The 16,038-nt window shown below is 31.4% G+C and overlaps 3 protein-coding genes across 4 annotated transcripts; all 3 read left to right on the forward strand.

Annotated features, from left to right (window-relative positions):
- Window positions 1–2,276: 2,276 nt before the first annotated feature.
- LOC112465063 lies at window positions 2,277–4,805 on the forward strand. Its single transcript, XM_025032435.1, has 2 exons — window positions 2,277–2,471; window positions 2,883–4,805. Exon 2 carries the CDS (start codon window positions 2,883–2,885, stop codon window positions 3,852–3,854), a length of 972 nt encoding a protein of 323 aa, XP_024888203.1. The 5' UTR covers window positions 2,277–2,471; the 3' UTR covers window positions 3,855–4,805.
- Window positions 4,806–7,419: 2,614 nt separating this feature from the next.
- Window positions 7,420–9,044, forward strand: LOC112465062 (SIFamide-related peptide). 2 transcript variants are annotated; one of them, XM_025032433.1, is made up of 3 exons: window positions 7,420–7,460; window positions 8,110–8,263; window positions 8,694–9,043. In XM_025032433.1, the coding sequence occupies exons 2-3, from the start codon at window positions 8,134–8,136 to the stop codon at window positions 8,783–8,785; spliced, it is 222 nt and encodes a 73-aa protein (XP_024888201.1). In that variant the 5' UTR covers window positions 7,420–7,460; window positions 8,110–8,133; the 3' UTR covers window positions 8,786–9,043. The 2 variants fall into 2 exon arrangements, with proteins under 2 accessions (XP_024888201.1, XP_024888202.1); XM_025032434.1 differs by lacking the exon at window positions 7,420–7,460 and adding an exon at window positions 7,837–7,915 and having other exon boundaries at window positions 8,694–9,044.
- A 1,618-nt stretch (window positions 9,045–10,662) lies between these two features.
- Window positions 10,663–12,207, forward strand: LOC112465066. The gene is made up of 5 exons (XM_025032438.1): window positions 10,663–10,915; window positions 11,028–11,215; window positions 11,351–11,432; window positions 11,515–11,608; window positions 11,883–12,207. The coding sequence occupies exons 1-5, from the start codon at window positions 10,864–10,866 to the stop codon at window positions 11,950–11,952; spliced, it is 486 nt and encodes a 161-aa protein (XP_024888206.1). The 5' UTR covers window positions 10,663–10,863; the 3' UTR covers window positions 11,953–12,207.
- Window positions 12,208–16,038: the final 3,831 nt, after the last annotated feature.

Here is a 16,038-nt window from a genome sequence, read left to right on the forward strand (position 1 = left end):
TTTTATTTTTAGTAAAATATTTAGATCGCTTGTCTTTGCTTTTAAATCTGCAGTTTTAATTAATTCGTGCGTATTGTCTGTTAAGTTATCCAATCTCTTTTTAACAATTTTCTCGAAAATTGATACTGAACTTATAAAATGTTGTCTCAATTACATTTTGAAAACTTAATCAAACAGTTACACAATTTAAAATTTAAAAAATAATGAGAATTATATTAATTTATAGAAAGTAATGAAAATATTAAATTTCATAGAATTCAAACGTTTCTCTAACGTTTCCTCTAAGGTACAACTTGTAAATATTTAGAATTTCGCATGTTATGAATGTCTCTTCCGGTCTCTTCATTGTATTTAAAGTATAAATTTGAGATAAAGTTAAATATAAGAGAATATACAGAAATTAATAAATCAAATCTCTTACAAAATTACAGATTTTTAATTTCTTATAGGAATCTGTATTAATATATAAAAATATTTTTATTATAATTATTATTTATTATAATCTCGGTTGGGTTATAAAACAATTTATACTAATTAAAAATAATTAAATGCAAGTGATAAAACTTTATATAAGTTAATTGTATTATTTGATAAACTGTATTATTTGATCGCAGTCTATACATATCATTACTATAATATGTATAGTCTTTGTGTGCGATCTCAAGTAATTTAACTGACAAACCGGTGTCTCAAATCAGCATAAGTTTCTTGTTTAATTTTTAAATGATTAAATCAAAGCGAACGTGTTCTCTTTTTGTGAATAACATATTTAAATTAAAATAAGTTATAGTTTCACAATTTATTGTACGTTTGAGAAGTTATTATAACATAACAATACAATTAACGAGATAAAATATAAAATTGCCTTTAAGATCACTTAAAATCTCGCAGATGTATGTGTATTTTGGTGTAAAATATATTTCAAATAATTAAATTTATTGATTTAGACATTATTCGATTTATACTTAATTTATAATAGAATGAGATATACGGCGGCAAAGTTATGAATGTATTATAAGCAGTGATTAGCAACAATTTATTTAATTCAAATAGTTGTTGATAATTTTTATTATTTACTGATTAATTTAATTAATTTACTAATTTAACTTTCTTTTTGAGTGAGTTTCTTATAAAGTTATAAATACTTTTGTCTATATCGAAGAGTTCTGTTTTTAGCAGCATTTGAAAGATTATTATTATTTCCTTTATATAAAGGAATTATAACGGCTTCTTCGAACCGTTATCAAGTCTCTGTAATTACAGAAGAACCTATTTACAGCCTGAACCAACTGTTATTGAGTGAATATTTCTTTGTATGATAATTTTCTTTTACAAAAAACTCATTTAGAATTATATTTTCTAAAAATAATAATACGAGTATAATATAAAATTTTCTTTAAAACATATTTCTGCAATTTATAATTTAATTACTGGAAAGAATATATAAAATGCGGATTAAAATATTCGGTACTCTTGCAATTATTATCTCAAAAATCATTAATCTCACAAATAATTTCTTCGTTCTTACGATTATAATTTAAATTGTCGTTGAAATATTCATGTATTAACGATTCTATGGCTCTGTTTGGCTCGGCACAATCTACCGACGTTTCTTTCGTTTGGCAAGCTATGAACAGCTTGTTATGATTAACTAAGGTGACTTATGGCAACGGTTTTAGGTCTGTGCGAATAATACTTCTGTACTGGAAACCAAAATCGGGGCACCAAGCTCGGAATGCCAAATTGAAATTTTTCCCAACTGAAAAAAGTGAAACTAGTCATTGTATTACTTCAAAAAATATTATTAAGCCTATAGTTACACGAAGCTTTATCGCATAATCTAACAACTGTTTATAATCCAAATTGTTATGAAGATTCTTTTAGTTTTCTATAAATTTTATTATTTACAATATTAACGACATAGTTTCGGAAGAATGTACTGCATTCATTATTAAAATCTTAAACAAAATCGTTCAAAATAATGCTATTTTAAATATACGAACTCAACTTTATTACTTATATAAAGATATACATAAAAATGAAGAAAGCTCTTAGTGTGATATAAAATATATCTCAAAGTAATGATACCTTTATTACTTTATAAATGTCAAGATTATTTTTTTCTAACATCATACTTGAAATTCTTGCTAATTAAAGAATATTAGCATCATTTGATATGAGAAAAGAGCGGGGGATATCAATGTGCACTAGGCACTACCAATGCTAAGATCGGCCCTGCTTCGCACTAAAGCTATAAAAGCCATCAGTTCTGTACCGAAATAGATATTTGTATTTCGGACGTCGATGTACGTGTGTCTCTCTGTGGATCGAAGTCACTTTCAACGAATTCCTCAAGCCGAAAAGGATATCGATATTCATCTTACCAGATATTTGTTTCTAAACTTTCTAATAAAATTCTACTGTGAGAAAGAGTGCGGAAATTGGATCGATCGTATTTTTCACAATTGAAAGTGAGTAGAAGGCGCTATTAAATTTTATTCCGTTTCAAAGATATTTTTATAACAATTTGAGATTTTCAACAAATAAAATAAACCTTTCGTCACGATTTTTCGGATTTTCGAGATCAAGATAAGCAATTCTTAAATTAATGCGATACTGAAATCGCACGCGTTCAATATTCCGCAAACATTTATTACATCATCTAGGATCTCTGCACAATAGTTCCGACCATCTCCAGCCTCGTTTATCCTAGACATACAGCGGCTATCGAATCCCATTCTGACTCTCTCGGATACATACTGTGCGGGAGCGCGGTCAGACTCCAGAAATTCCTCCTTAGCCATACATCCCTCCCAATAAGCCGGCATCGGAACGCGGGGCTCCGCATCCCCTTCAGAATATTGATTAGCCATCATTTTCAGATGACGCCTACGCTCTGTTGGGTGTTCCTGTTGGCGTTGGTGGGCCGCGCCACGAGCGTGCCAAGGCCTCTCGTGGTTGACGCTTGCGCCCTGCTCTGCAATCCCGGGGCAGAGACTGAATCCGAGCGAGAGCGGGATCCGGTGGTATTTCCCCGATATCCCAAGGTAAACTGCAAGCTCCAGTCCGACTCCGACGAGCACCAGGCGTGGATTATTGCCAGTCACTGCTTGAAACTGTGCAATCCAGACGTGTCAATTGACTCGGAAGTCAACTGCTTTGCTCTGAGAGGGTCTCTTCAAGCGAATTTAGGATGTTTTTGTGAAGCTTTATCACCTTTGAGTCCGAACACTATGCGGCTTCACGAAAGTTGGAGGCTCAACTTTTTGGTAAAGGAGCTGGCGAGCGATATCTTGAGTGTAATTCTCTCTTCACCTCTCGATACCCTCGTCCTATGCGATATTCGTAACGAGCTGTTCAAAGATGTTGATGTGAAGTCAGGATCGCTGTACAATAAGTGTAAGAAAGATGGAGCGAACGCTACCACCGCGGAGTCAGAACGAGAGAAACGAGAAGTTAAAAAGATTATTGAGCCAGATGATCAAGCTGACATAACTGAGGAGGACACCTCTTCGAATAAGCCACCGTCGTGGCGAGAACTGACACAAGGACTGGCTAGGTGGAATTCTACTCTCCCGGATACAGAAGAAGAAGAAAAACCATTGGAAATAAAGAACTTAGAAGACTTAGAAGACTTAGAAGATGATTTCTCGAAAAAGGCCGAGGAAGAGAAATTACGCCCTCCAGAGAAAGAAGAAGAGCTCCCTACTGTGGATGAAGTACTTCTTGACCCGGGGGTCTCCCAAGCCTTGGACAGTCTTTGCAAAAGCATATGCAAATTAAACAAAAAAGACATAAGATGTGCTTGGAATCCAATGTGTAATGACCCAAAGTTACATGAAACAGATGCGTGAATAAAATAATAACAGGTAGGAGAGAATTCGCGTGGAAGGGCATGAATTTATATATCTCATAGATTAATCGATAATACATGATCGATCCGTTGTGCTAAAAGCATTTCTCACCGTAATCAAAGAGATCGTAAAAGAAAAATAATCTGAAGCATGTATGATTCTCTTTTCTACCTTTGTTGTTCAAATTGATTTTTGTCTCGGCAATTTAATGTAAAATAATAATTTTAATACGTAAGAAGAATTAACAAATTATTATTTGGTAACTATGTAACAAATTGTTATCTATTGTAATACTTTATGATACGCGATAATTCTAATTACATAATATTATTGTTAGATTGTAATAATTCGAGCGCTATATAAAAATATCAGTTTGTTATTCCACACATTGTGCCATTTATAAACAGATTTGTATTTTCCTATTTTTAATATATACATGTACATTTTATATATCCGATTTGTATTCTTCTTTCTTTTATGTGTATTTATATTTTTATATGTATTTATGTATATTTATCTATTTTTATTCTCATTCCCGTATAATCAGTTATAGTAGATAAAATCGGAATAAAACGTTTAAAGGAACATATAAAAACAAAATAAATTATTACAGGAAACATTCTGGGAAAATCAATGGCAAAACTTGATGTATATTAATATAATTACAGTAATATAATTACAAAATATTAAGTTAATGATTATAATATAATGATAAGCTTTTCCACTTAATGTTTAACATTGTAATCGCTTTAGGCTTAAGAGAGTTCTACACAGGTCCAGTTCACACGGTTGCGTTATATGTTCTTTTTCGGTTGAGATATAGCACAACGACGGAATTTTACACAATTCTTCAATAGTATTTCAGATAATATGTACTTTTCCGAAAAAAGAAAAAAATCTGGTTATGCGATAAAATATGATCATAATGAATATATGTATAATTAAACGTTTTATTCGATTTATTTACTTTTATAACATGTTAAGAAACATTAATTAAAAATGAAAATAATACATTAAAAAAAAATATTATTACTCTTTCACAATATTACATCCTATGATCGAGAGATTGACCTTTTATTGCGTTTAATATATATAACTTAAACAAAAATATATTTTGGTATATATTTTATGTCTTGCACATACTTTTGTTTTAAAAGTATCCTAACTGGTAATCTTTCACTAATCGATAATCATTAATAAAAAATAGATAATTGTTCACCAATAGATAATCTTTGATAAAAATAAATAATCTTTGCTAAATAGTAAGAAATATATAAATATTCGGTAAAACTTTATTATAAAATTGATATTTTTCATTAAGGTAAATTAATTATATTATGTATCTTGAGACATAATAAATATTCGAAAATCAAAAAACTTGCGACGTGTGAACAGGACATCGATGTGTGATATGTGTATTATGCAATAAATTCTATTTATATGCGCGCACGATATGCACGTGCATTCTCGCGCTAATTATAGTTTACCTAAAGCGAACTAATAATTTTTATACGACATAGTATGTTAAATAAGTAAATAAGCTATAACGAAACAAAATCCATGTCTTCCACTTTGTAGTCGAATTATTATTCTTCGGCGATATAGCGACCGCTTTATATGATATTACAATAAGTGATAAATGTATAATGATAAAACGCAAATAGTTTACTCGTTTAGTGTGATAAGTCTTATCCGGCATCAATACGTCATCGATCGCTTCCGATCGAAAAACTTAGTAATCTTGTGAAATAACCGTTGTATCGATCGTACAGCGAGCAATCGGTGGCGTGTTTGTTCACCATGCCGAATTAAGAAGAAAAAGTTGTGACGCGACAATAAGACGTAGACTCTAGTATGCCTATACGATGTATTTTCAATCGTATCACGCTCTCGGTTATCAATCGATAAACACACGTTCTTCGATACTCTGTAAATTTTTTAATATGTCATATCTGCATTTATAAGAGAGCAAGAGTAATGATGAAACAGAGAGTTACTTGTTGAGTGCCTAGAGAAAGAATTGTAATTTAATTATGTACATATAATATGTGTAAATGTAGTTGAAAATCGATTGATCGTCGAGAGCGTGATTAATTGGCTCTAATAATTTATTACCTTACATTAATGTATATGTAATTATTTATATAATTACTTGGTTGTATGTACATTAATTATATTAATATAAATATTTATATTATTCTATTACATGTGCATGATAATAACATAAGAGATATAACATTAATCGAATTTTATGTGTATTTATCTATTTATTAATTATATATAGTCTACACCAATCGCTCATTGTAACTCTATATATAACATGTAATATAACAATATACAAGCAAAACGCTATTATCTTAAAAGATTTGTGCAAACTAAATAAAGTAATTACTTAAAGAGCTTTATCATGTATCCAAATATGCTCCTTTTAAATTCTAATCTTTTTCAATTATATTTATACTACTTATGCCGAGATTGTAAATTATGTATAAAAATATATTGCAAAAGTTTGATGTATATTATATGCTCAGTCACATTATAATAAATTAATAATAAAAACAATATTTATATAACAACAAAAATTCTAAAAATTTTGTTATTATTTTAGTATTATTATTTTTTAAATAAAAATTTAAGTGATTTGTAAATAATGATAACGTAACAATTTGTAATGTTATTAACATTTGAACATTTGAGAAATAATCTTTTTCAAAAAGTTTCGAAAATGTTTTGAAAGCATTGATTGATGTGTCATAGGCTGAAAGTATAGCGAAGTCTTTTATCGACTACAGTGATGGAAGTACTCATGGAAAGTAATAGTACCTTGTCGATAACGAAGGGGAATAAGTCTTTGTCAGTGACGAAGGGTAAGTCGGATTTCAGGAATTTTGGATTAGACCCTGAGAAAAGGTTTATCAACAATAGATAGATTTCTCTATTGTTGATATATCTATTTTAATTTCCCTCCATAGTAATATTTAAAAAAAAATAAAAAATTTATAGAAAAAACAAGAATTTATCTAACTACTTACTCTACTTATCAATAATTTTTTTAAAATGTTTATATCAAAATTATATACATAATAGATAATTTTCAAATAATTGTTTAAACAGTACACAATAAAAAATACTTTGTAATTCCTTTAGCTTAACATATTTTCTAAATTTTTAATGCCTTACAATAAAATAATAAAATTTGGATCTGTTAGTAATGTACTTTATAGTCAAGCGTTTTGATAAAAAATTAAATAAAAAACAAAGCTTTCTCTATGAGGAAGCAAAATTAAATAGATATTAATTTTAAACTGCGATTAAGATTAATACTAGATTAATAATAGATTATATCTATTAAACTGTGATTTTATTACGATTTTCGATACACGGTCTATATCTCTACATGATGCGATCGAAACAATCCTTATTTCCCTGAAGTAAATGTCAATCAGGATGGTCTTCAATTACATTACACACTTTCTGATAGCTTATTATCTTCTTCACACACTACATCCCTATAGCATAGGCTACTCTTATATAAAAGCCGATTCAACCACCGAAGAAGCATCAGTCGAGTACCATCTATCTCTCGGACACACCCCGTTTATTCAGGTAAAAACATCACATACTTTTAATTGCAATAATTTAAAAAAATATGTACATGTATATATAATATGTGTTCCTTATGCCCACATTATGTACTTTTTTTCTGTATATAAAATTTCGTAAACTTTTGCATGAATCATCTAGCCTTTCACATACCAAAATATTTCTAATTCCAATAACATCTCAATTTTATACAGCGGCTTTATGTGATATATTCTTAAACACAAAGCTGGTCATCGCCAGTTATTACGAATTTTGATATCTCGTGACAGATCAATACCCTTGGACGAACCCGTGACGTTACTTGCAAATAATGTAGGTCGACTGCGTTTGATAGAGACATTTGTCTTCGAATCGTTTCCCCGAGTATAAAAGCTCGCAGCTTTTGCGCCGCTTGTAACATTCGGTGACCAACAATCTTCTAAGAATCAAGCACGTTCTTTTCGTTCGCACAAAAGAGAGTAAGCTTTATTCGTTTTATATTAAAATTTATTTACTACAAACTTTTTTAAAATTTATTATCGTTTATCTACAATTATTACAAGATTGATAATAATTTATTTTATGACAGTAAAGAAAATGAGACAATAATTATAAAAGTTTATATCGCGCGTTATAATCAAATAATCAACAAATTCTGTACTTTCTGTTTTAGACGACAATATATCAACGCGCCGATATGGTTTCCATTCGCCTTATCTTGGCTCTCGCTGTTATCATGGTAGCTTTCGTCATCAGCGCAAATGCCGCCTACAAAAAACCACCCTTCAACGGTAGTATATTCGGCAAACGATCTAACACTGTGACTGGTAAATATACAAGTTTTACGTTATCTTTGTAGAATACTTATCAAAAAAGATTTAATTTTATAAAGAGTAAAAATTAATTTTAAAGCTTATGTATATTTATACAAATAGATAAAATTAACTGCATCTGTTAGATATGGATTATCTTATATCAGAATATTAATTAACTAAATATTTTATTATATAATATATTATTTTGTAAAAATATTATCTGAAACACATCGTATCTGTAGTTCTCGTTCCTCAAACTTTTATTTGATATACTGTATAATTTTTGACGTTAAAATTTATTTGAAAAATTTTGCTATTTTTAGAATATCTTTTGTTTAGAAATGACTGCAATTTATAAAACTTCTTTGCGCCATAATCAATTTTTGTCAGATTCATTTTTCATTATTTCTCAAAGTAATCAATAAATTGTATTTCTTTTCAGACTACGAAGTTACCAGCCGCGCTCTGTCGGCTATTTGCGAGGTCGCCAGCGAAACCTGCACCGCTTGGCTGAATCATCAAGAATCCAACTGAAGATGAAAAACCGACCGAGATAAACTACGATTCTCGCCGACTGATCGATCCATGAAACAATGTAATTAACTAAACTCCTGTAAAGTAAACTCGCAATCATGCGCTTGAAAATTCGTCACACATTGTTTTCTATCAATAATCATTATATTATGTGTCATATCTAATCGTAATTTATATCTAAACAATATTGTAATTAAAATGATTTAAGCTTTTGCAAGCTAGCCTTATTTATCAGAAATATCTCAAATAAAGTATTATGATTTCAGGAGCTAATTAATATTATTTTAATTATTCTCTCCTTCTACCTCTCACACACGTTTATTACATAAGAGTGTTGACTAATATTATCCGTTTTAATTTTTACTTTAATTATTACATAGTAATGCCAGTAGACAATTTTTTAAACAATTATTATGTAATAAAGAAATTTCCGACTAGAATGTTTAAAATAGTAAAGCGTGTATTTGACAGAACGTTCAATTTAAATAATTTAAATAATTTGAATAATTATGAAAGTTCATTGAAACTCAGTACATGTAGATTAGAAGCAATTTGATATGGAAAGCACGTGCTATTCACCTGCCGGGATAAGGGTTACAGTCTATTGTCTACGGCCGAAAAAACGGTGCAATACGGAGCAACCGCAAAAGTATTGTCATATATTTAATTTTATCATTTTATATACATGTAAGATACTTTATATTTAAACATAAATATTTTACTTGCAAACATTCCACTGTATAGTAATAAAATCGTGTTAATAAAATAATTTTGCTCTTACAATATTAGATTTTATTTTGTAGTGATAAAATTAATAAATAATCATATTCTCTGCGTCGGTAAATCGCTATACATTGTATATTAAAAACGCAGTGTAGAAATTGTATCAAGAATTTATGTCAGATTAAGTAAAGTACTTCATTGAGGACGATAAATCTTCCGCCGACAAAGGTCAACCGAGAAATTTATTCTCGATACAGTTGAAGACAAAGATTGGTGTTAGTTAACATGGTGTACATGAACTAAATATTTAATTGCTCTTTAATCGAGTATAAATACGCTAAGCCTGATAGAATTAAGCTCATTGCATTCAGTTTACCTTCAGGTAAGGATATTACTAGTTATTATTTGATCAGAGTCTATCTTTTATTGAATTCTGGCTTTTAAAAAAGATCCGCAGTTTTCAACATTAAATCTCCGTGACATTAAATCAGAATAACCAATATCTTTCTTATGGTTTTGAGATAGAAGAGCAAATGCCATATCTTTGAATATAATATGTGCTCTTTATGGAATTTTGAAGCAAATAGTTCGGCAGCTGCGGTTAAAATAAACATTCTTATTTGTAATTCGTAACTAAAACAACTATTATTACATATTAATTAAAACCATTATTTTTAAGAAATTATATTCAAGATCGGGATTGTTTCATAGTTTAATTTTCAGTTGCTTCAAAAAAATTTAATTTATATCCGCGTATAGAACTCTCAATTCCGCACCGAAGGCGTTATCGATCACGCACTTGTGATTTCGGAGATTCTTTATTTACTTTTACCCATGCAATAGCGTAACGGTACGTCAAACATTTCCCGTAACGTCCTACGACACATCAATTCTACGAAATGCATTTTACTCGCGCGGGTGCGCGGCTGAATATTCCTGCGCGCGTTACGCGAACGAGGACAAACAGTCGGCGTGATTCAAATGCGATGGGGTTTCACGACGTGCAAACTTTTCCGTCGATTCTCCTTCGCCCACAATCCTCGAGCACTCCGGTCCACTCTTCGCGATAATGGAAGAAGCCGTATGTACGCGAAAATTCGCTCAGTGCTCGCCGAACACCCGCGAGACTCGCATCCTTCCCGCGGGAATCGGCAAGTTTCTATGGCAGTCACTTGCGCGTCGGCCGCGATCGAGAATGCCACGTCGATTGGCGCATATTCACTCACGGAAATAATTGTTGCGATTGATTCTGACGACGTATAGCCGGTGTGATGTGCTGCTCAAAGAGTGAAGTTGCTCTCGAAGACTGAATTGCGCTTAACTCATTACAGGTACTTAACTGCGACACTCTCGAAATGATGCCGCAGAGGGCTTGTACTCAACGTATCGGAGGTGTTTTCTTTAATGGTAAGCTAATTACCATCATTACGTATGTATGTTTGTTTATTTAATGTATCATAGAAGTAATGCCTTGTCTATTTAAATGTTTAACATTATTTTTTATGCAACGCTTGCTCAGCTTTTCTTGTTGGAGCTGCCACATTGTTGATCTGTCAAAATATCACAATGGCGGAGGAAGTACCAGCATTTTTCTTAAAAATCGCAAAGATACCAACTCTGCCTAGAGTCGGCAGAAGCGGACGATTCGAAGATTTCTTTTACAAAGCTGAGAAGCATATACCTCGAATTGGTAGAAGCAATCAACAGGTATCTAATTATTTGAATTAACATAATTATTACAAGCCTTCTCTTGTATTATTGTAGATATATATTTTGGAGATTTTGTTTATAATTAATTCTGTAATGATTATTTTAAATAATTTCTGAATTGCATTTTTCAAGTCAATTAATCCTCTATCGCTACAAGATGAACAGGAAACTTACTCCGGTTTAACTAAAAGGCGTATAGATTATTCTCCGAAAGGTTCGAAATTCGTTAATATATTTTTTCATATATGTGTAATCAAATGATCCTATGATTAACCTAGTCTTGTTTTTATTGTCAGTTGAGGAATTTACCTGGCAGAACTTTCCTCTAGCGATTGAAGGTCCAAAAGAATTGTGGCGGACATTAGCTGGATATTCGAGGGATGGCGATGAGTAAGTTTTACGAAGCCGTATTGTAAAAAAAGTTTAATTTTTTTAATTAATATAACTTAAAAAACACTTAAAAAAATATTACAATTTATTAAAATGTATAAAATATTTCTTCATATGTATATATTAAAACATATTTATACACTTATTTATATGAGATTGAGATAATTATTAAAAACATAGTCTTACAAATTATTGTTTTATATAATTATTTTAACATGTTTTTAATAACATCTGTTATCATGTAGACAATTAATAATTACTTAATTAATTTAAGTATCGAGAATGAAGTGTGGCAGAGAAAGAAAAGAACCGAAGATGAACCAGCAACCAAGCAAGCAAAATAAAAACTCAGAAGTTCTCTTTACCTCTTTGGAAACGCTAAATGTTATACGGCTTTTGCTGTTATATATGGTGACGGGAAGTAATTAAAAATAATAAATACACAAATATAAAGTGCTTTCGCTTTCATCTTTCTTCAATTTTTTCGCGTCAAATTTGGAGATCCCAATAAATAATTAATCAAAATTTTTTTTAAATTAAGTTATTATATATTTCCTAACAGTGTACAATGTACAATGTATTAGCAAAATTTGACAATTCGTAGGAACTATAGTAATTGTTAGAATGCAGATTCTTAATAATGTACATAATCAAACAATTTTACTGACTGTTCATCAATGTTCAAATATTTATCCGAAGACAATAAAATCTGAAAAATTTTATTTCTTTTCCTCTTATTCCTACTATTCCTGAATTAAAAAGTCTCATATGAGACTTTTTAATCATTTTTTACTATGATTAATTATATGTAAATTATGTTTTATGTATTATTTTATGCACTATTTATTTATGCATATTATTAACATATTGCGTGCGAAAAAACATTTTCGTACATAATTAATATTTTTAATTTTATAAATTGCTTAAACAATAAAATTTTTACACCGCATTAAGATTGAGATTTTTATAAAATTGCAACTATTGCTTCTACATGCACTATTTATTTATTATAATTAATTATAAATGAAGGATTATTAATTAAAAAATTAATTAAAATAAGTTAATTCTAAAAAGAAATAAAGGGAAAGATGCTTCCATAATGCACGCTAATACAATGATATATACTTACCTTAAAATTAAAGACTAACAATAGAAACAGGTTGCAAAAATTGCAGAGAAAATAACTTTTTGCGCCGTTCCCTTCTTCTGTATATTTCGCTTAATCCAATACACTGTGTTTAAACGGGCATCTGTAATTTTGACGACTTATGGAAAATTGCCGGTATAATCAAACCGATACTTATAAGAAACCATTGCTTTTTCGATTCTCGTGTGACTCGTGCGACAGTTGTTCGCTAAAATTACATACGCCAATCCCTCACCTTTGCGTCAGTCGTTAGGCGACAAATAACAATACCAGATAACATTAGCGAAAATGCGTATGTAGCAACTGAAGATCGATGTAGTAACGTTTGGTAAAGGAAAGCACGGAGATTGACAGCTGTACATGTGCAAGACGTAAATGCCCAATTCCGTATTTCCCGATAAACAGCTTCGAGACACAGCACGTAACGCCGCGAGGCATTATTTAATGTATATGAGATGCTGACGAGCGATACGCAACGACAGATACAGATAATAGGAAAGTGGTAGGCGATCTATAGACAAAATATAGTTAGTACGTAATGAACACGTGGTCGCCTCCGGTCATCACGATCGTTTCTTATTAAAGACAGGGCCTTGTATGAAGTAAAAGCACTTATCATAATAAGAGAACAAAATCTTATGGACATGTGATCATTTCTTGTACATAAGATATTCGAGCGTGGATGGACTGGATTACGATAAGGATTGTCTTGTGTATCAGCTCGCGCTAGATAAACGTTCCGCCGTCGATAAAACTCCTTGCGATTCTTTTATCATGGGAAAAGTAATAGCTTCAGCCTCAGACCAGAAAAACTTTTTTAAAAACGTTTATCACTTTTAGCGCATTCTATTTATTTAAAAAAAAGTTATTTTGCTTTAGAAGAAGTTGTTTAAATTTATTGCAAATTTATAAAATTTAATGTCTATATCTTTTTAACTTTTACATTTAAATCTTGGCAATTAGTCTTTCACATTTCGAAATTTTTTTGTTTTATTTAAAATAAACTAGATGATAATATCACATAAGACGTAAATGTAAATAATGCAATTATTTGTTCATAATTTGATATTGAAATACATTTTTTAATTCAATTTGTTTAAAAAGAGTTATTTTACTTTGGAAGGGGTTATTTAAATTTATCGCACATTTGTAAAATTTTTATATTTATATATCTTTTCAACTTTTAATTTAAATTAGTCAAGACAATTAAGTCTTTTTATTTTGATATTTTTGTTTCATTTAAAATGAACTAGATAATAATTTCGCGTAAAACGTAAATGTAATTATTGCAATTATTTGTTTATAATTTATGAAATAAAATATATATTTTTCTTTAAAATAAAATATCGATGTAGAAATGCAAACGTAGAGTGTCCCACGTTGAAGCCCAAGATGTCGCCAGTTAGACCATTTGACTTTGACATCTGAGGAAGACATCGCTAGGTAGCGCCATCGATCCATTGAACGCATGAATTCTGCGCCATTGACTATACCCCGTAACAATAAATTGTTGTAATTACAATAATTCTTACCTTTAAAATGATGCTTTGTGTTTAAGTCCCGCCGCCGCAACCAGTAATTTTAATTCATTATGCGGTAACCGCGAAGTGTTACTCTCTTACCACGGTGACCTAAATCTCAACATGATTATCGAGAAGAAAGAATCTTTCTTCTTAATCCGCCACATATTTTTTATAACTTATTTTTTCTGTACATCTTTAATGATGATTAAAATGTGTATTAACATTCATAGATTTTTCTTTGTGTTATATAAATCAACTTCTATATGTAGATCAATGAACTAAAAGAAGTTTCGAATGTAAGGGATATAAGTATATCTTATAGCTTCGCTTTTTTAGTTAAATATAACTGAATATATATAGCTCTGTTATTTACTTTTTAAGATAAATATAGCTCTTAGTCAGTAGTTTTGTGATTTGATACAAGTACAGGTTCGATTATCTACAGGTAGTAGTTACTTAGTTGTAAAAAGATGCAGTTTATCTTTAGCGCATAGCTTCTTTCTGAAGAAAATTTTATCCACTATACAACTTGCACATATCAGAATCATTTCATTTTCCACGAAGACAACAACAATTAATAAAAGATATTGGAAAAATGAATTCCTGAACGCGATGACCTTTGCATTGATATTTCTCGCCACACGATGAAGCATTACTCAATATAGCAATAATTAGCTTATTATATATAATGGATATATAATTCTCAAAATAATCCCTCTCGGCCAGATTGCAATTAAAAGCTGTGCGCATCGATGTCTCTTAAAACTGCTACCACATATCGACGCGAACTTTCCAAATAATTATTATGCATTATTTAATTACTTATTGCGCGGCGAATGTATACCTGTTCGCGAGACCGCGAGCACGATCCCTTCGACGGAACATCCTCACGCGTTCCCGATTTTTCCCCGGCACTTTTTGCATAATAATCGTGCGCGATGCATAATTCGCACGTGCACGAAACGTCGTTTTCTCTGCCGCCGCTTTCCTCGGCCACGTGCGGTTTCCGTGCGGCGATTTTTCCGCAATCGCTTTCCCCCGCGGCGCGGCGCGGCGCGGCGTGCTGACTTGAGCGCGAGGGATGCTTTTTTTCGCGGAATCGCATCTCGAGGATATCAACGCCGTCACGTCGACACGAGTATGTACATCGTGCGCGACGCGGATCAGCCCGGGTTCGCACATAGCAATTTACGGAAACCGCACGTAACGCGCGCTCCGTGCCGACCCGAGCCAACACGAGCGAACGTTTCCATGGAGTGTTACGTAACGGATCGACGCTAGATCGACGGCCGAAGTAACTGTATTTTCGAAGAAGCGACCGCCGAAGCGAAATCGCCGAGCAAAACTTAGCCTAGGGGCAGCCGCCATGCTTGGCGGGGATGACAGGGATGTGAGTATTGGTAGCTTTCGTGGAGTTTTCTTGCAAAGGTTTTCGTGAAAATCTGCCGGTTACAACTTGGACCTCGTTGCAAATAAATGTTTTCGACAAATTGCAATCAAGCAATTTATTCCCATTAATAATTGTATTTCGTTAAATTTATACTTAATTTGTCTTGGTTATTAATACCATAATTTTAGCTTTTTTTTCAGTACCATTGAATATACTTTAGATCTAGTTTTACAACCGGTATTTACGTATATCTTCATGATTATAATATAATGTGAACGCATCGTTAATATGTGCACTATTTGATCGTACCTTTTTGCGAAATAAAAAATGCCACGTCATAATTTTCATACAAGTCATCGTCGACTTTAGC

Source organism: Temnothorax curvispinosus, unplaced genomic scaffold, assembly GCF_003070985.1.
Source record: "Temnothorax curvispinosus isolate PA1 unplaced genomic scaffold, ASM307098v1 QBEX01014880.1, whole genome shotgun sequence".
In the NCBI taxonomy this organism is placed as follows: Eukaryota; Metazoa; Arthropoda; class Insecta; order Hymenoptera; family Formicidae; genus Temnothorax; species Temnothorax curvispinosus.

Bases quoted from the DNA above. Each gene is read 5' to 3' on its own strand.
- LOC112465066 (XM_025032438.1), top strand. From the start codon at position 10,864: ATGATGCCGCAGAGGGCTTGTACTCAACGTATCGGAGGTGTTTTCTTT. The intron at 11,216-11,350 runs GTATCTAATTAT...GCATTTTTCAAG, and splicing joins TTGGTAGAAGCAATCAACAG to TCAATTAATCCTCTATCGCT. The intron at 11,433-11,514 runs GTTCGAAATTCG...TTTTATTGTCAG, and splicing joins TATAGATTATTCTCCGAAAG to TTGAGGAATTTACCTGGCAG.
- LOC112465062 (XM_025032433.1), top strand. From the start codon at position 8,134: ATGGTTTCCATTCGCCTTATCTTGGCTCTCGCTGTTATCATGGTAGCT. The intron at 8,264-8,693 runs GTAAATATACAA...ATTTCTTTTCAG, and splicing joins ACGATCTAACACTGTGACTG to ACTACGAAGTTACCAGCCGC.
- LOC112465063 (XM_025032435.1), top strand. From the start codon at position 2,883: ATGACGCCTACGCTCTGTTGGGTGTTCCTGTTGGCGTTGGTGGGCCGC.